The 17,598-nt window shown below is 45.1% G+C and overlaps 1 protein-coding gene across 1 annotated transcript in view; it reads left to right on the forward strand.

The window, feature by feature from the left end:
• The first annotated feature begins 1,362 nt into the window (after positions 1 to 1,362).
• Positions 1,363 to 17,598, forward strand: part of LOC116839246 (cytochrome P450 4B1-like) — a 17,700-nt gene continuing 1,464 nt past the window's right edge. Inside the window, exons 1-11 of the mRNA XM_032805044.2 lie at positions 1,363 to 1,586; positions 3,861 to 4,002; positions 5,589 to 5,633; positions 7,618 to 7,745; positions 8,204 to 8,328; positions 9,471 to 9,622; positions 10,093 to 10,199; positions 11,951 to 12,141; positions 13,628 to 13,761; positions 15,533 to 15,597; positions 16,280 to 16,362. Of these exons, the coding sequence (XP_032660935.1) occupies positions 1,377 to 1,586; positions 3,861 to 4,002; positions 5,589 to 5,633; positions 7,618 to 7,745; positions 8,204 to 8,328; positions 9,471 to 9,622; positions 10,093 to 10,199; positions 11,951 to 12,141; positions 13,628 to 13,761; positions 15,533 to 15,597; positions 16,280 to 16,362 (1,382 nt within the window). The 5' untranslated portion in view covers positions 1,363 to 1,376. The remainder of the gene's footprint in view (positions 1,587 to 3,860; positions 4,003 to 5,588; positions 5,634 to 7,617; positions 7,746 to 8,203; positions 8,329 to 9,470; positions 9,623 to 10,092; positions 10,200 to 11,950; positions 12,142 to 13,627; positions 13,762 to 15,532; positions 15,598 to 16,279; positions 16,363 to 17,598) is intronic.

Raw genomic sequence — 17,598 nt, forward strand, 5'->3', positions numbered from 1 at the left:
CAGCTTCAGACCTTGTCACCAAGAGAGTAAAAATGGCTGCCTCTCTGGTAGCTGTGGAGAGAAACAACCAACGGTTTCTCCCTCAGGCTCTCCGCTCCTTCCCCCCAGTCACACAGTCCCCCCCGAGCCCTATGAAGCCTCTTCGGGGACCTGCCGTTGATCACCCAGCATTGCCAATCAGGCTTGTCTTCCTGCCACAGGCCGGGTGTCTCCCTCCAGCACAGCCAAACCAGGCAGTCTCAGAGACAGTCCCAGTTTATGCCTCTGTGCTACTTTCTGTAGGAGCAACACCTCTGAAGCTCCCAGACTGGCAGGGGCTACATACAGGAGAGAAGACATAGGGTGACCAGACAGCAAGTGCAAAAAATTGGGACGGGGGGTAGGGGGTAATAGGTACCTATATAAGAAAAAGTCCCCAAAATCGGGACTGTCCCTATAAAATTGGGACATCTGGTCACCCAAGGCAGACTAGATGATCTAATGGTCCCTGCTGCCCTTAGAATCTCCTAATCTACCCTGTCGTTTGCCTGATTTTTAAGAGCTGAACTCACTGGGGCTGCTAATGGTTCTACCATTTTGTAAATCTGCTCCATTTGTGAATCAGCATAGCTGCAGTGGAGGATCTGGTTCATAGTGTTTACTATAGAGACAAGGTGGGTGAGGTAATCTCTTTTATTGGATCAACTTCTGTTGGTGAGAGAGAGACAAGCTTACACAAAGATCTCCTTCAGGTGTGGGAAATATACTCCAAGTATCACAGCTAAATACAAGGTAGAACAGATGGTTTAGCACAAGGAGTTAACACTATTTCAAGGTGATGTGGCCCTTTAACACCTCTCCAGGTATAAGGGCAAAAAAACTGGGGGGCAGGGACTTAATGGGTTATAGAGTGTTATAATAAGCCATAAATCCAGTGTCTATTCAGTCCATACTACTCTAACTTTCCTAAACACTAAAAATCCTGGGACCAACGCGGCTACACTCTGCATGCAAGATTTACGCTGCCATGCAGAGCTCTATGGGGTGCGTTTTTTGATATGTTTATGTTCTGAGGCAGAGATAATGATTACTCCTACCTCACCTACATAGCTACCCAGAGCTTTATTGGCTATATAATTATCCAGCCTGTTTTGCATGAATTAGAGTCAGACACAAGCTTCCCACAGCATGGGCTATTCTTTCAGCAAACTTCATTCACGGTTATTCTGATTTGGGCGGTGCTTGTAATCCATTTGAAAAGCAGTTGAAAGTCTAATCTTTGCAGTCCGGTGTGATAAGAGTGTGTCTGACTCTGAGCATACAGGAAGTACAGAGTGCAGCAGAAGCTGACAGGGTTGGGGCTTTTTTATACAGTACCTGCCAATGAGGGCAGCAGCATGAAATCGGTACTGGAGACAGTAATGAACCCTTCTGGGGCATGGCTGAACAGAGCTGTCTCCCAGATGTTTCACCTGATGGCTGTGGTGTGCCTTGCCTGTGTGGTTCTGAAAGCAATCCAGCTGTACAGGAGGAAGCAAAAACTGCTCAAAATCTTTAAAAGTTTCCCAGGACCTCCCACCCACTGGCTGTATGGCCACCTTCAAATGGTAAAGTAGCAACTGCGACTGTAGCGTGTGTGTGTGTGTGAACAGTAAGGTAGCAATTGGAATTGTACTATGTCATAGACCTACCTCAACTATTAGACTAATGGGCACTTGGCTTCCTTGTTTACATAAGTACAAAGTTTCTTTACTTTCCTTTACCCTCCCACTAATAGGAGTCTATTGTCACATTTGCTAGAGAGAGGTCACAGGCTTTCTGTGGTTAAGGCAGAGACTTGTTTTCTCCTGTTAAACCCTCCAGAAAAGGCCAGTTCAGATTCTGCATGCATGCTCTGTGGCCTACAGAGGCATTTTCACTCTCTTTCAAGTTACCAGCACATGGCTCAGAACAAAGAGAGGCGTCTGGCAATGTTTTGAAAATTCTCCCAACCCATAAGAACAGCTTGTCCTGGGCCGCGTCCGATGAGTTCTAGGTCCTGTGAGGTAGGAAAAGGCACATCTGTGAAGTTTTTCATGGGTGCATTGAGAACATCAGAATATCTCATCAGGTTCTTTGGGAAACAGCCAGGAAGGCAAAACAACAGCTGGAGATATGACACCTCCCAACAGTGCTTAAATTGTAATGAAAGAGGTGCTAGGGCTCAAGCAACTTTTTTATATTCATAACTGATGCAGCAAGCCCAGAGGTGCCAGCGCTATGAACTACCAAGCCTAGAGGCACAAATTAAGCACTGCCGTCCAGTACACACTTCTGGGTGGCTGAGGGACAATACCTGAGCTGGAGGAGTCTTGAGGAAGTTAAGGCTTCCATCACAGGATGGGAAGCCTTTAGGTAGGCTAGACATTCACATGGACTATTGTTTTAAAATCCTGGCCATGTTATGCTATGCTTCATTCCTGCTGTTAAAATTAAACTATACATTGGTTTAAGCAGGCTGTCTGGTCACTAGCTCTCAGATGGAAGAACTTGCGGTTGCCAAAACCAGTGGGATCTGCACAGGGCCGGCTCTAGCAATTTCGCCGCCCCAAGCACGGTGGCACGCCGCAGGGGGCGCTCTGCCACTCGCCAGTCCCGCGGTTCTGGTGAAGCTGCCGCAGGCGTGTCTGCGGGAGGTCCACCGGAGCCGCGGGACCAGAGGACCATCAGCAGAAACGCCTGCGTCAGGTCTACCGACGCCGCAGAAACGCCTGCGGGAGGTCCACCGGAGCTGCCTACCGCCCTCCCAGCAACCGGGAGAGCACCCCCCGTGGCCTGCCGCCCCAACCACGCGCTTGGCGTGCTGTATCCTAGAGCCGGCCCTGGATCTGCATGGCTGATCCACAAGGTGCTGTAACCTAGAATCCAATTTAAAAGTGGGAGAACTGTTGGCATTCAGAGTTCTCCGTTTCGGAGTGAGGGGACCGGTTGAAGGAGGGATTCCTTAAGCAACACTTAACTGTGTGGGCTACTTCTTATGGTTTCCCATGGCTTTGTCCTCATTCATTCACCTCTGCTGGCCTTTCTAATGAACAGGGGGGATCTCTGCACTTAAAGTGACTTGTACAAAGGCAGCTTTACAAAAATACAAACATGCATTCCTACCTAGGCTTGCTAGCTATTGCCTCATCTGACTCATCCAGTCCCCTGACTGTAGCAAGGCTCTTCCCCCTTTGGAGTGTGCTGCTAAAGATCTCCCTTGAACTACATCTCCCTTTAACTAACAATGCAGCTTCAACAAGACAAAAACCTAGACAACCCTCACACAAGTTGTCAGTCACAGCTGGGTCTGCGCTTAAATCCCAGGTGCTGGTGTAAATGGGCATCGCTCCAGTGCCTTCAGTCAAGTTATTCCTGTTTCCATCAGCTGAGGATCTGGCCCTCAGTGCCCATTTGAACTAGATTCTAGATGTGCTACATGGGAGAACTCAGACAGAAAGCTCAAAGGCCCAGACTCGGCCAAGTGTTCTGTGGGGATGGGATGAGGAAACATAATGGGAGGTGGAGGTCAGGGTCCAGATGGATATCTGACGGCAGAACAGGGAGAAATGGACTAGGTTGAAAGAGGAATTGCTTAAATAAAAACTGTCTGGGCTACTTCTTATGATTTCCCCTGGCCTTACCCACATTCACCCACCTTTATCTGCCTTTCTAACAAACAGGGAACCTCTGCACTTCAAGTGATGTTAAAAGCCTAATCAATAGCACTACTAAAATGCAGACATGTACACGTACTTGGCCTGTTAACTATTGTCTTATCTAACTCCCCGGACTGTTCCTCATTCAGATAGTGCTGCTAAATATCTGTAATGAACTATATCTACCTTTAATTTACAACACAGCTTCAACAAGAGGATGAACTAGACAATACAGCGTCCTGGGCAGAACAATATCCACACTGTCACCCCATGTGGTATGGCGGTTTCTTAGGATTTTTGAGCATCAACCACCCTGAATATGCTAAGGCGGTCTACAGCAAAGGAGGTAAAGATACTGCGTCTTGTGATGTCCTGTCCCTCTAAATGTTTAAGTACTCCCTCCTTCCCAGTGCTATGCCCCTCACTTTCTTGTTAGTTTCAGTTTTTCAGCTAGAACAATACAGCAAGCACAGCACAAAACTGTGTTTCTAGCAGCTCCCACTGTGTCTATCTCCTTCTCTGCTGGGCCCCAAAATATAACACCTCTTATATCTGAGTGCTAGTGATATCATTCCATACTGCAAATGCCACTGAATGCTATTATCTGTAAAGCAGAGGTCTCAGAAATGGACATGAAAAGCATCTATTCAAAGAAAATGCCATTGTTTTAAGATGGAAACTGGCACAGAATGAAATCAGTGTATTTTGTGAGCATTTTGATCAACTGTTTTCAATACTCACGCAGAAAATGATCACTCTCCATCTGAAGAGCAATTAATAAGTGCTGAAGCTCAAGCACTGAACGTAATTTACACCAGCTAAGGAGGTTCTGGCTCCTGATACACAGGGCCTGCAATTATTTATGCCTGCAACTTTGTGGGTGGAAAAAGGTAGACCTATTTAGACCAGTCTGAAAAGGCAGCCGTTAATGTCCATTTCAATATGTATTGCCCACACTCCAGAAAGGTTGGCTCATTGCACATACTTGGAAAATGACAGGTTGTGTTCACTAGAGCTGTAGCCTCTTCCTCAATGGGCCAGGCCTGCTCAGCTGAAAGCACAACCACACTTGACTTATGTTTTTTTCAGTGCAGATGGGACTTGAGTTAGGGGCAACACTCAAGTTATAACTCAAGCTAAGGCTGCACTGAAGAAAAAGCCTGAATTAAGTAATGGTATTAAAAAATCTCTGTACTTTTTACACATAATGAGCATCAGAGGCTAATGAGTCAATATTCCTAAGCAAAAGAGCAAATCTGAGCAGGCACAAACTGAAAAATACAGACTGGGAGGTGATGTATTTATTGGAAGGGATTTTAAGCATAACTAAACCAATTTGGTCTGTCCCCAGTGCTCTGATACTATGGTGATGGGAATGAATCTGGATAGATGGATGAATGAAGGAGAAGAGCATGCTCTAAATAGAGAGAATTGTGGTCACCTTTTTTTTTTAGTAAGGCTTTGTTTGTAAATAGTCAATGATGAGAAAGAATTGATGTATTAGAAAATGGCTTCTCATTTGCTATAGAGGAGTCCAAGAGGTCAGTAGGTTGCTTAGAGCCATCTGTTGTGCCTTTTTCTGATGTGGCTATAACCCCCTATAACAACACCTATTACTCCTCTCTGTTACACGCTTACAATGTCTGTCAGACTTTTATTAACCCTTTAGAATCTATTAATAGAACCTTGATATAAAATCTATCAATAGAACCTTGATATAAAATGTAAGAATTTTCCTGAATGGAGATTGTCCTTCCCAATACAGATTTTGCTATTAACGAGAGCATGATTAAAGCTTAGAAGTAATTCTAATAATGTTTGACTAACATAGGACCAGATTTTGATTCCTTACTCACCATGAGTAGCACCTTATTCACCTTTGGTATCATTTTACCCTAATAATATATTTCTCTTCTCTATTGAATTCTACAGACCCTAAGTCTCTTGTGATATACAGTTTCCTGGTTCCCTGGATTGGTTTGTACTATCATATTTCATTCTCATTTACCTCATGTAACAATATTGCTGGTGATATTTATGAGGGAAGCAACACCATTTCTTGTACCACATAGATACAGAGCGATAGCATTTAATAGCTAACACAAAAACCAGGACCGGCGCTAGGGGTTTGAGCGCCCTAGGCGGATGGCAATTTCGCCGCCCCACGTGCTGGTTCCGCGGCTCTGGTGGAGCTGCCACAGTGGTGCCTGTGGAGGGTCTGCTGGTCTGCAGCTCTGGTGGAGCTGCTGCAGTCATACCTGCGGACGGTCCACCGGAGCCACGGACCACTGGACCCTCCGCAGGCACTACTGCGGCAGCTATACCCGAGCCGCCTGCCACCCCCTCCGGCAAAATGCCGCCCACCAATAATTCTGGCGCCCTAGGCGATTGCCTAGGCTGCCTAAATGGTAGCGCCAGCCCTGACAAAAACAACTGTGACAGTAATTGGAAGGTGTGAATGAAATGCAGGAAACTGGAGAAATCCGAGTTCAGATTGAGAAATGGAGGTTAAGCTCCATCCTTTTACTCATGTCATCATTGTAACTAGATATTTCGGAGGTTTAGCTGAGAGCACATTAGATACAATATTTTACATGTGATATTAAGTGGTAATACGTGAAAAACATAAACACGTGTCAGATCATCTTTGAGCCTTAACCTTGAATTTCCTTGTCTGGATTGAAATTAGACGTTTTGGTACATAATGTTTTCTCCTCAAAAAAATATGGCTTTGTTGAAACTGAAATGTGCATGGAAAAATATCAATTCTGACACAACTGTTCAGCTTTCAGCAAGAAATTTCTCTATGAAAAATGTTCTGTTTTGTCTTAAAATATCATTTTCTTTTGGTTGTTTTAGTTGAAACAAAATGTCATTTTAAGTCTAAACAAATGGAAAACTTGCATTTAATTACAGAAAGGTTGATTCAAAATGAATTTTGGTTTGGTTCCCACAGGAAAACTGAAAATTGTTGATTAAAAATTTTCAAACAAAGATTTTTCTTTTGAAATTTCTCACAGGGGAAAAAAATATTGGTTCTCCAAAAAGCTCTAAGTGAAATCAAAGATGTTTAGTGATGTCACTCAGCAAAAGAAGTACACAGTGTCAACACAGTGTCAACCTGTAGAACTCATTGCCAGGATAAGTTGTGAAGGCTAAAAGTCTAACTGGGTTCAAAAAAGAAATAGATAAGCTCATGGAGGATAGCTCTATCAGTGGCTAATAACAAAGATGCTCAGGGATGCAACCCCATGTTTTCCGTGTCCCTCACCTCTGACTGCCAGAAGGCGGGAGCAGATGACATTGTCATTGCATAATTGCCCTGTTCTGTTCATAGCGTCTGAAGCACTTGGCATTGATCACTGTTGGAAGACAGGGTACTGGGCTAAATTAGTGGCTCTCAACATTTCCAGACTGTATCCCTTTTAAGAATTTGATTTCTCTTGAGTAGCCCCAAGTTTCACCTCATTTTAAAACTACTTGCTTACAAAATCAGACATAAAAATACAAGTGTCACAGCACTTACTGAAAAATTGCTGACTTTCACATTTTTACCATATATTTATAAAATAAATCATTTGGAATATACATATTGTACTTACATTTCAGTGTATAGTATATAAAGCACTATAAACGAGTCGTATTAAATTTTAGTTTGTGCTAACTTCACTAGTGCTTTTTATGTAGCCTGTTGTAAAACTAGGCAAATATCTAAACGAGTTGATGAGACCTCTGCGTACCCCTTGTTGAGAACCACTGGGCTAGATGGACCAGTGGTCTGACCCAGTATGGATGTTCTTATGTTCTAAAGAAAATCTCTCATCTTTTTGATGAATACACTGGATAGAACTGAGCAGATATTCATTCATATTCTGGCTGGATTGTATCATGGCACCTGAAATGATCCATTGCTTAGTAGGAAGTGATCTAACCAGCTCTTTTGCACTGTGCTCCTCCATAGGGCAAGGATTGTTGATCTTAAATGGGCCAAAGTGGTTCCAGCATCGGAGGCTGCTGACGCCAGGGTTTCACTATGATCTTTTGAAACCTTACGTGACCATGATGGCAGATTCTGTCTGCGTGATGCTGGTAGGAACGGCTGTTGGCACAGTCATGAGTTCAAACCTCCCAGTGCTCCTTCCTGATTTAAGAACCTTTACCTAGTAGGTTAGAAAGATTTAAAAACATTGAGAATGTTCTCCTTGGTGCATGTTGGGTCTGCTGCCAGCGCTGCAGCAGTGTAGCACAGTGAGCAGAAGAGAGCCCATGCTAACCCATTGCACATCTCCACAGAGTGACCTGTGATGACTTGGTGGACAATAAGCCCTGTTAAAGGCACTCCTGCCATCTCTCAGCCTCCCATGCAACCCAGGGTTTAATCTCAAGACTGTCAGTGAAACTGGCTGGACTGTTAAAAATCACAGCCACCTGCTCACAGGTCCAACATCTCCAGATGCAAGAGGTGGCCCAGACCCAAGTGAATGGCTGTAACCAGGATTCTGTACTCCCAAGAAAATGTCTCCCTTCTCATTACTCTTTTCCAATAGGATAAATGGGAACAGCTGATCATGCAGGATAAGTCAGTGGAGCTCTTTGAACATGTCAGCTTGATGACTCTCGACAGCATCATGAAATCTGCCTTCAGTTACCAGAGCAACTGCCAGACTGACAGGTCAGTACAGGCTGGTGTCAAATCCTGATGAAAAGTCCTTGTCGGCCTTAAATGACTTTAAATTCAGTGCGGTGCAATTGTGTCCGAACTGGGAACTACACAGATGTGATAGAAGTAGTGGATGCATTAGCCTATTGATCTTCATCTCACTAATACAGGGGAGTATTGGGATCAGGGATGCTAGAATCCACTTCATTACTTCTTACAGCCTGCCTCAGGAGCTAGAAGTGCTGGTGTCTTTTAAATGCAGAAGCTACTAATATATTGATGCCAACAGCTGATCTTTATGAGAATTCGGTGTTGTTTGATGGGGGTGGTAACAAAAGTGAGATTGTTGTTGTTTAACTGAGACAAGGGGCATTGTTTCACAGCAAACCAAGAAAGCTGCTTCCTATATAGTCAATCATATTATACAGCTATTCAGATCTAAGAGTAGCTAAAATCATAATGAGTCTGATCTGGAGGTGCTGGAACTAGGAGTTCTGGAGGTGCTCCTGCACATGCTGGCTTGAAGTGGTTTCCTTTATACGCAGGGTTTACAGTTTGGTTCAATGGCTCTCAGCACCCCCACTGTACAAATTATTCCAGCACCCCGGTCTGATTTTGCTCTGGTGAAGTTAGTAGGGGGGTTGCTATGGAATTCAATGGGCTCGAGATCAGCCCTAAGTTTTCATGTGACTAGTGACTTTTGGTTCCTCAATGTCACAACCCAAAAGCCTGAACTGGGAAGGCATGGAGTGCTTGCCACTCCTATTGCAATAAAGGAGAGCTGAGGGCACTTGGCACCCCATAGGACTGGGCACATGGCTTATCAGGCACTTATACTGGGGGTTGAAGGCCAGGCAGAAGTGCTGCAAACTCAAGACATTCAACTACAAACACTCAAGTTATTCCCCAGGAACACTGCTTTGCCTTGTGCAGGCTGGCCTGAATGCTTTGGAAGGAAAAGTCCATCCTCTGAGGCAGTTTTACTATATTAATGCCTGTTCACATTGCTGTCATGCTGGGTGAGCTTAGTCTTGCACTAACCACACACTTGCCATTAAAATCAACAATTCTGAAATCTTTACAATCTCTCCCCCAATACACTCAAACTCGCTGCCCAGTCTTTATCCATCTCTCTCTTGACTCTCTCTCTATAGTGAGAATTTATATATCCAAACTGTCATGGACCTCAGCTTGATGGTGCAACAGAGAATCCAGACACCTCTGCATCACAACCATCTCGTTTACTGGCTCAGTTCTCAAGGGCGTCGATTCCGCAAGGCCTGCAGATTAGCACATAAGCATACAGGTATTTCCTACTATCCTCTTCTCGCCTCTCATTAAGGGTTTGTACCAGGCTCCAAGATAAACCCTAGTCTACACTACAGACTTATGTCAGTATAACTATGTCACTCAGCAATGTGGAAAATCCACATACCTGAGCAAGGTAGTTATACTGACCTAACTTGTGATACAGACAGCCCTAAGTCAATGGAAGGTCTTCTCCCATTGATATAACTACCGCCTTTCAGGGAGGTGGAGTACTTACACAAACAAGAGAAGCGCCCATCGGTGTAGGTAGTTCAGGCACCTCCGCAGTGGCCCAGATTCTTTACATCCCCCAGAAGCCACACAGAGTGATCCATCTCATTTCAGAAATTATGAGAATCAAAGAATTCTGGTTCCCGGGTATTTTGGGATCCATTGGGGTTCTGGAGAATCACAGTGCACATATGGCTCCAAATGGGATATAATTACTTTAATGTTTTCCTGATGCAGATAAAGTGATCAGAGAAAGAAAGGAGACCCTTAAAGATGAGCAAGAGCTTGAAAAGATCCAGACGAGGCGCCACCTGGACTTTCTGGACATCCTTCTGAATGCTAAAGTGAGTGTTGCAAGAACTGTTTGGAGCCAAGTATGTGAGCATTTCGAGTAGCAGCACTGAGAGAGGCCTGGGTATTGTGGACAGCAGCTTCCAAAAAATATATTTTTTGTTCAGGGAAAAGGTTAAAATTGATTGGCCGGATCCATCAATGTTCAGAAGCATAGTTTTGACACAAGGGATGGGTTCTGCCTCAACTCTGTGACTGCAGAGTCCTGTGTGCATAGTTAAAGCCACACAAACGCTGTAAGCTTGTTCATGTGCAGTCCAGGTTATAAACCACACTTAGTTCCATTTTTACAAAATATAGTCACTGGCAAGACATAAGCAGACTCCTATAGATCGAAAGAGTGATCGTTTTACAGAAATTATCATTTTAACTCAGCAGTAATTGGATGGCAATGTAATTATGCAGGACTGTGCGTACCATTTAAGCTGGGGAGGGCAAACTTTTTGGCCTGTGGGGCACATCAAGTTTTGTACATTGTATGGAGGGCCAGTTATAGGAGGCAGTCATGGTGCAAGCACCTCCAAACTATCTGCCCTCCCTCCCAAAAGCTTTTGCCCCATCCAACTCCTGCCCCATTCCCTGACAGCCCCTCTGGGACCCCTGCTCCATCCTCACAACCCTGCTCCCTGTCCTCTGACTGCCCCTGCAGCCCCGCCACCCCATCCAACCCCTCCTCTCATTCCTGATGGCCCACTCAGGACCCTAACCCCATCCAACCACCCCTTCTCCCTGTCCCCTGACTGCCCCAGGACTCCCCGCCTCTGACTGCCACCTGCCACTCCATCCAAACCCCCCTCCTTCCTGACTTCCCCCCGGGACTCCTGCCCCCATTCAACCCCCTATTTCCCCCCGACCACTATCTGCACCCCCGCCCCTGACCACCACCCCAAACTCCCCTGCTGTCTATCCAACCCCCACCCACCCACTCCCTGCCCCCTTACCGCGCTGCCTGGAGCACAGGTGGCTGGCGGCGCTACAGTCACGCCACCTGGCTGGAGCCAGGCCATGCCACCACCGCCGCCACCACCCACCACAGGTCAGGCCAGGCTCTGCAGCTCCGCTGCCCCAGGAGCTCACATCCCTGCAGACCAGAGCATTACGAGCGAGCTGAGGCTGCGAGGGAGGGGCGACAGCAGGGGAAGGGTTGTGAGCAAGCATCCTGGGCCAGGAGCTTGGAGGCCAGGCAGGACGGTCCCTCTGTCCGGATGTGGCCCATGGGCCATAGTTTGCCCCCCACCCCGATTTAAGCTCAGCTTTGTGTTAGGCTGGGGAAGCACTGGGAGGAGAGAGAAATTTCCATCCACTGCTGCACTGTACATGGGGGTACTAGTAAGTCCACTGCTATATCCCTTCTAAGGGATGCAGTGTGTTTCCCTTGGTTCATCATGCCCTTTCCATGGACTAGTGAAGGGGGAGGGGACAAGTATGTCCCAGCTTCCTCCTTACTACTCACCATCCCTCCAGGAGGTGTCTTGTCCTCCAGAGTGAGCAAGCAGGAAGCAGTATCTGCATTCGAGGGACAGCAATGACTGCAGTGGTACCTGTCTGCGTCACAGGAGTTTATTTCACATGCGGGGATTCTTACGTTTCTCCCCAACCTAAAGAGAAGGTCTGACCCACTGGGATCAATGCTCCAGGGTTTCCTTTCTAACACATTTGTCACTTAAGCTCTGAGCAGCAGGAAGCCTCATATCTCTTTCCTGGGAAAGCCCATGAAACCCTGATAGAAGCCATGTGTTGTTAGGATGAAAATGGAGCTGGATTATCCAATGAAGACCTACGTGCCGAGGTGGATACGTTTATGTTTGAAGGTCACGATACCACGGCCAGTGGGATCTCCTGGCTCTTATACTGTATGGCCCTGCACCCAGAGCACCAGCAGAGATGCAGAGAAGAGATCAAAGATATTCTGGGAGACAGAGATACTGTTCAATGGTGAGAACTTAATATTCCTTGCAAGTGATCTTCCAAAGAACTTTGAAACCCCTATCAGGTGATCAGTTTATTAACCCCAGTTGTCTCTCCCCCTACCCCCCAGTTCCCAATTGGGAAAACTAGTTCTCCTGGACTGCAGGCAGCCTTTTGTTCTGGGGTGAACCTACTTGAATGCAGGACCATCATTTTTAGCCCCTGTGCTAGATGTAAAGATTTTTCCCAACACCTCCTGGGTGGCCCAGCTCAAGATGGAGGCCACAGTACAAACCAGAGGGCATATAACAGTTTATAGTCAAAATAGCATTCAAAAAATAGAATGGCATTTGCAGCTTGGCATGAAACAACTGTCCCATCTCTGCATAGAACATTGGTGAGACAGATTCTGGAATACTGCATCGAGTTCTGGTGTCCATGTTTTAAAAAGGTTGTTGAAAAGTTGGAAAGGATGCTAAAAAGAAACACCAAAACATTTCAAGGGCTGGAGAAACTGCCTTACAATGAGAGACTTAGAGAATGTCTACACTACCCGCCAGATTGGCGGGCAGCTATCAATCTAGTGGGGGTCGATTTATTGCGTCTAATCTAGACGCAATAAATCAATCCCCAAGCACTCTCCCGTCGAGTACTGTACTCCAGCTTCAGTGGCTGGAGAAAATGCCTTGAAATGAGAGACTTAAAGAGTACAGTCTATTTAGCTTATCAAAAAGAGGATTGAAAGGTGATCTGACAACAGTGTCTTTCATGGGAAGAAAATACTAGGTACTAAAGAGCTCTTTAATCTAGTGGGGAAAGACATAACAAGAGCCAGTAGCTAGAAGCTGAAGCCAAACATCCTACAATTAGAAAATGGACACATTTTTAAAAGTGAGGATGATTGACCATTGGAACAAAGAATGAGAGGAAGTGGTGGAGTCTCTATCACTTGATATCTTCATATTAAGGTCGGGTATGTTTTTGGAAGATATGCTTTAGTCAGACATAAGCTATTGGGCACAACTGGGCTCAGTTCAGAGGGATCTGGGGAAATTTAATGGTCTGTGATATATAGGAGGTCAGACTAGATGATCTAATGGTTCCTTCTTGCCTTAAGCCCTAATAACTCTATATATTATATATGGAGAGGTAGAGAAGGTTGCCTAAGTGTGTCCATTCTAATCACCCTTCCCCGTTCAGCTCCTTTTAAACTAAGGGAGCTGGGCAGAGTACAGCTCTCCCTTCTCTTATAAAACCAGAGGGAGAACTCTCCCTCCTCTACTTCGCTTGCATAAGCAGTACCTCCCCATCGCTCTTCCTCCTCCATGGCTCTCGCACTGAGAACTCTCATCTGCTTGCAATTTGCTTGACTTACAGGTTATAACGTTCCCCTTTCGGTTTTCTGTTTTCCAGGTCACAGCTCTGCCTGCGGGTGAATCTCTGTAGAAAATATGAACAATATCTTTTTGGCCATTGTCAGTTGTCCCCAATTTCTGCCTCTGGTTCCTCTCAGGGATGACTTTGGGAAGATGACCTACACCACCATGTGCATCAAAGAGACTCTTCGTCTTTACCCTCCGGTACCTCTCGTAGCACGAGAACTCAGTGCACCTGTAACATTTGTTGATGGACGTACCTTACCAAAAGGTCTGCTTAGTCTATCTCCTCTTTAAATGCTTATTAGGCTGTTGTGTGCCTGTACATCAATGGCAGTGATGCTCATGTCTCTCACTTGTAGATCACCTCTCATTCCAAAAGCAATTTATATACAGAGAATGAAAGGAGGGAGGGGAATTGTTTAGGGAGACACACGGACTATTATTAGGAGTAATAAATAGTGTGATACTTGATTTAGGCTAAATATCAAGAACATCCCACAAACGCAAATTCAACTACCATCTCCATGTGGACAATTCACAGATCTGTCTCTCTACTCCAGACCCATCTCCTTCTGTCCAAAAAAATCTCAGCCTGTCTCTGACATCTCCTTGTGGCTGTCTAGCCATCAGCTCAAGCTCAACATAGACAAAACAGAACTCTTACTCTTCCCTCCAAAACCATCTTTGCTACCTCCTTTCTTGACCACCCTGTTACCCATCACTGAGGCCTGTAACTTGGACATCATCTTTGCTCAGCCTGGATGTGAGAACCTAGAGACAGATCTATGTCTAAGTCTTGCAGATTGTTTCTGCATAATGGGTCTAAAATCTGGACTTTCCTACCCAGTCACAACGCTAAAACTGTAGCCCGGCTCTCATTATCTCCCATGTCATGATAACATCCTTTTCTCTGACCTTAAACAATGCAATCTTGCCCCACTGATATGCATTCAAAAAGCTGCTCCAAAGGTTATTTTCCCAGCCTGTGACCAAGGTCACTTGGACCTTGTCATCCCTCTTTGCATCTCTCCACTGGCTCCCGCTTCTTTATTGTATCAAACATAAGCTACTTGTCTTCACTTGGTAGGCCCTTCATGACCTATCACATTCCTCACCCTTACCTATCACCCCTCCTTCTGTATCAAAAGGTCAACTCCCACCTCCAGCCAGGCCATGATATCACCCTCCATTGCCCACTTGTTAAATTTTCCAACAAGCATCTTCATGCTTTCTGCCATGCTGCCCCTCACACTTGGGAGGAACCATCATTAAAACTCTCCCTTTGCCATAAACCCTACAAAAATTCACAACTAGGCTGCTGATGTGCTGAGACAGCTGCCTGTCATGATGATGGATGTTACTTCTGTGAACTCCTCCATCAGTCTGTCTGATTCTATCTGTTGTCTCTTGTCTTATACTTAGACTGTAAGTTCGTTGGGGCAGGGACTGTCTTTTTGTTCTGTGTTTGTACAGCACCTAGCACAGTGGGGTCCTGGGCCATGGTTGGGGTTCCTCAACATGGCAGCTATACAAATAAATACCAAGAGTCAATTCCTAGTGGTATGATGTATAAGTTGTTCCAAAATCTTCAAAGGTAAAAAGTGTAGACCTATTTAAAAGCAGATAAGACAAAGAGCAGGAGAATAAACCACAAGGAAAAACTCTGCATTGATAAGGACATGGAGCACATTCACCAGGACTCTTTCATCTCTAACATCTTTTGGGATTTTCCCCCACCCTACCTCAACATTTCCCCTTCTCCTCACGCTTATCTGAAGTGACTTTTTTCACCATCTGTAGAAATTCTTTAACATTTTTGGACAATTTTTGTTTTATTAGTCCGTAAAGAATGAGGTGGTCCCCTGATGGAACTCTATTACTCAATAAACACATGGGTGGCAGAAGAAAATAGGATTTCAAAAGGGGATTTGATACTAATCTAGTTTTACAGGACTCCACAAGTGTAGGTGGACAGAACACTATGGTCTAGGACACGTTTTTCCTGTCTTATGATGATTTATTTCTGTGATTCTTAACAGGCTCCCTCGTTTCACTGAATATTTATGGTCTTCACAGAAACCCCACAGTCTGGCACAATCCAGAGGTAATTCTTTTTTTACTTGAGACTGATAAGATATTTTTGGATATGGGATAGCTATATGTTGGATCAATGAGAAGTTCCTGTGTGCACAGAAAGCAGCAAGCAGGCCCTTTCCTTGGGTAGATGACATTTTTTCACTAGGAGTATGTAGATAACACAGTGTTCATGCTGTATGAAGACTCCACTTAACTGTAGATTTTAGGGGACATGTGGGATATGGGAGGTCCAGAGAAAACTAAATTTTATTTCTATGTGAATTTTTAATTAAGGATGGAGAGAAAACCAGGTTCACCCATGCATTGGGTCAAATCCTAAAGCTGACACAATACCTTTCATTGCCCTGACTCCTCCCATATTTGTTTGGGCCACACCCACTCATCTTCATTTTGGGAAGTTTGTAGATGTCTCAAGGATCTTCTGCATGGGGCCATTTCTCTGCTGTAAGCTGGGAGCCCCTAATACAAGGTGTTAGCTATGGAGAGAGATTGTGATGGAAATTTTGTCCCTTTTCCCTACCCAAACCATTGGTACACATTGTCCTTTGTCACTAAGATAAGGCCGTTTACTTGCCTTTAGTGGGCTTGTGCAAGGGAAACTGAGAGTGGAATCTGGCCCTTACTAACTAAGCTCTGTTGCCAAACTAAACAATAGTTTCATAACTATGTGTCTTTACCATTCTTTGCAGGTCTTCAACCCTTTGAGATTCTCACCAGAGAACTCAGCTGGACGCCATTCCTATGCTTTTCTGCCTTTTGCAGCTGGACCCAGGTGGAGTATATTTAATTCTATATGTCGCTTTAGTTAAATAAAATCCTTTTCCCTGGACACTGATGAATCACTCCCACCTTGGGGTGACATTCCGGTTCCCGTGAAGTTAGTGGGAGTTTTGTCATTGGGGAATAGAATTTCACCTTTTATCTTTGCCATGTGCCATATCAAGGTGCTCTTGTTTTACACGTGCTCTCAAGGTATTCAACAGTGTGTGCTTAAAAAGGAACATTTGGGACTGAAGCAAAACTCCAAATCCAAACATCCTCTAACTTAGGAAACTCTTGGACCTGGATCCAGGTCAGGCTTATGTCTTTTTAAATCCACAGCATGTCAGAACAATACCTCCATACCATCTTCCATGTGTTCTCCTATATGTGGTTTGACCTTGAACTCATCGGCAAAGCCCCTGCTTCTCTCCAATGTTATGTCCCACTTTTTGTTGTGCTGCCTGTAGGGAACCTTGTTGATTGGTATAGAAAATTATTTTGTTATTTTCCTGCCCTGGCCTCTGTCTGCTTGTTTGTTTGTCAACTCTTTGGGGGAAGGGACAGTCCTTTGTTGTCTATCTTGCCCAGTGTCTAGCACATTATAGGCTCTATTGCCAATTAGGACATGGGGTGGTCTAGTGGACAGGTAAGTCTAGAGACTTGGGATCTATGCCTGGCTTATCCACTGATGTGCTGTGGGACCTTGGGCAAGACTTGTGAAGAACTACCCTGTACATATTCTTCACTATGGAGAGAGGAGGTGGCAGCTTTCCTGCTGTATTCACAGCAGAACTGTACACGTAATTGTCACTTGTGTCTAGAATCCTTCTTCCCTGACAAGTGCCTGCAACAAAAGAGCAAACCTTTTGTTTAATTACAAATCAGCCAAGAGAAACACCGTTAGGTGCTGCTAATTGTTCTCTCCTGATCCATCACAGGGACCAGATTCTCAGCCTGTGTAGATGGCATAGTTTCATCAACTTCACTGAACCTATGCTGATTCACACCAGCCCTCTGCCTATGTTTGTTTCTGATAAACTATCCAGTAGAGTTGGTGAAGAATTTTCTGTGGGAATAATTTTCTGACAGAAGGGGCAATTTCTTCAAAACTGAAATTTTCCTTTGGAACATCTAAATGAATGTCCCCCAGTTATCCCAAGCTGCCTGCGTGGCTTCAGGACCGGAGCTAGGGTTTCTGGCGCCCTAGGCGCCGGCACATTTCGCCACCCCGTGCGCGGGTCTCGCG

The sequence above is a fragment of the Chelonoidis abingdonii genome, chromosome 7 (genome assembly GCF_003597395.2).
Source record: "Chelonoidis abingdonii isolate Lonesome George chromosome 7, CheloAbing_2.0, whole genome shotgun sequence".
Taxonomy (NCBI): Eukaryota; Metazoa; Chordata; order Testudines; family Testudinidae; genus Chelonoidis; species Chelonoidis abingdonii.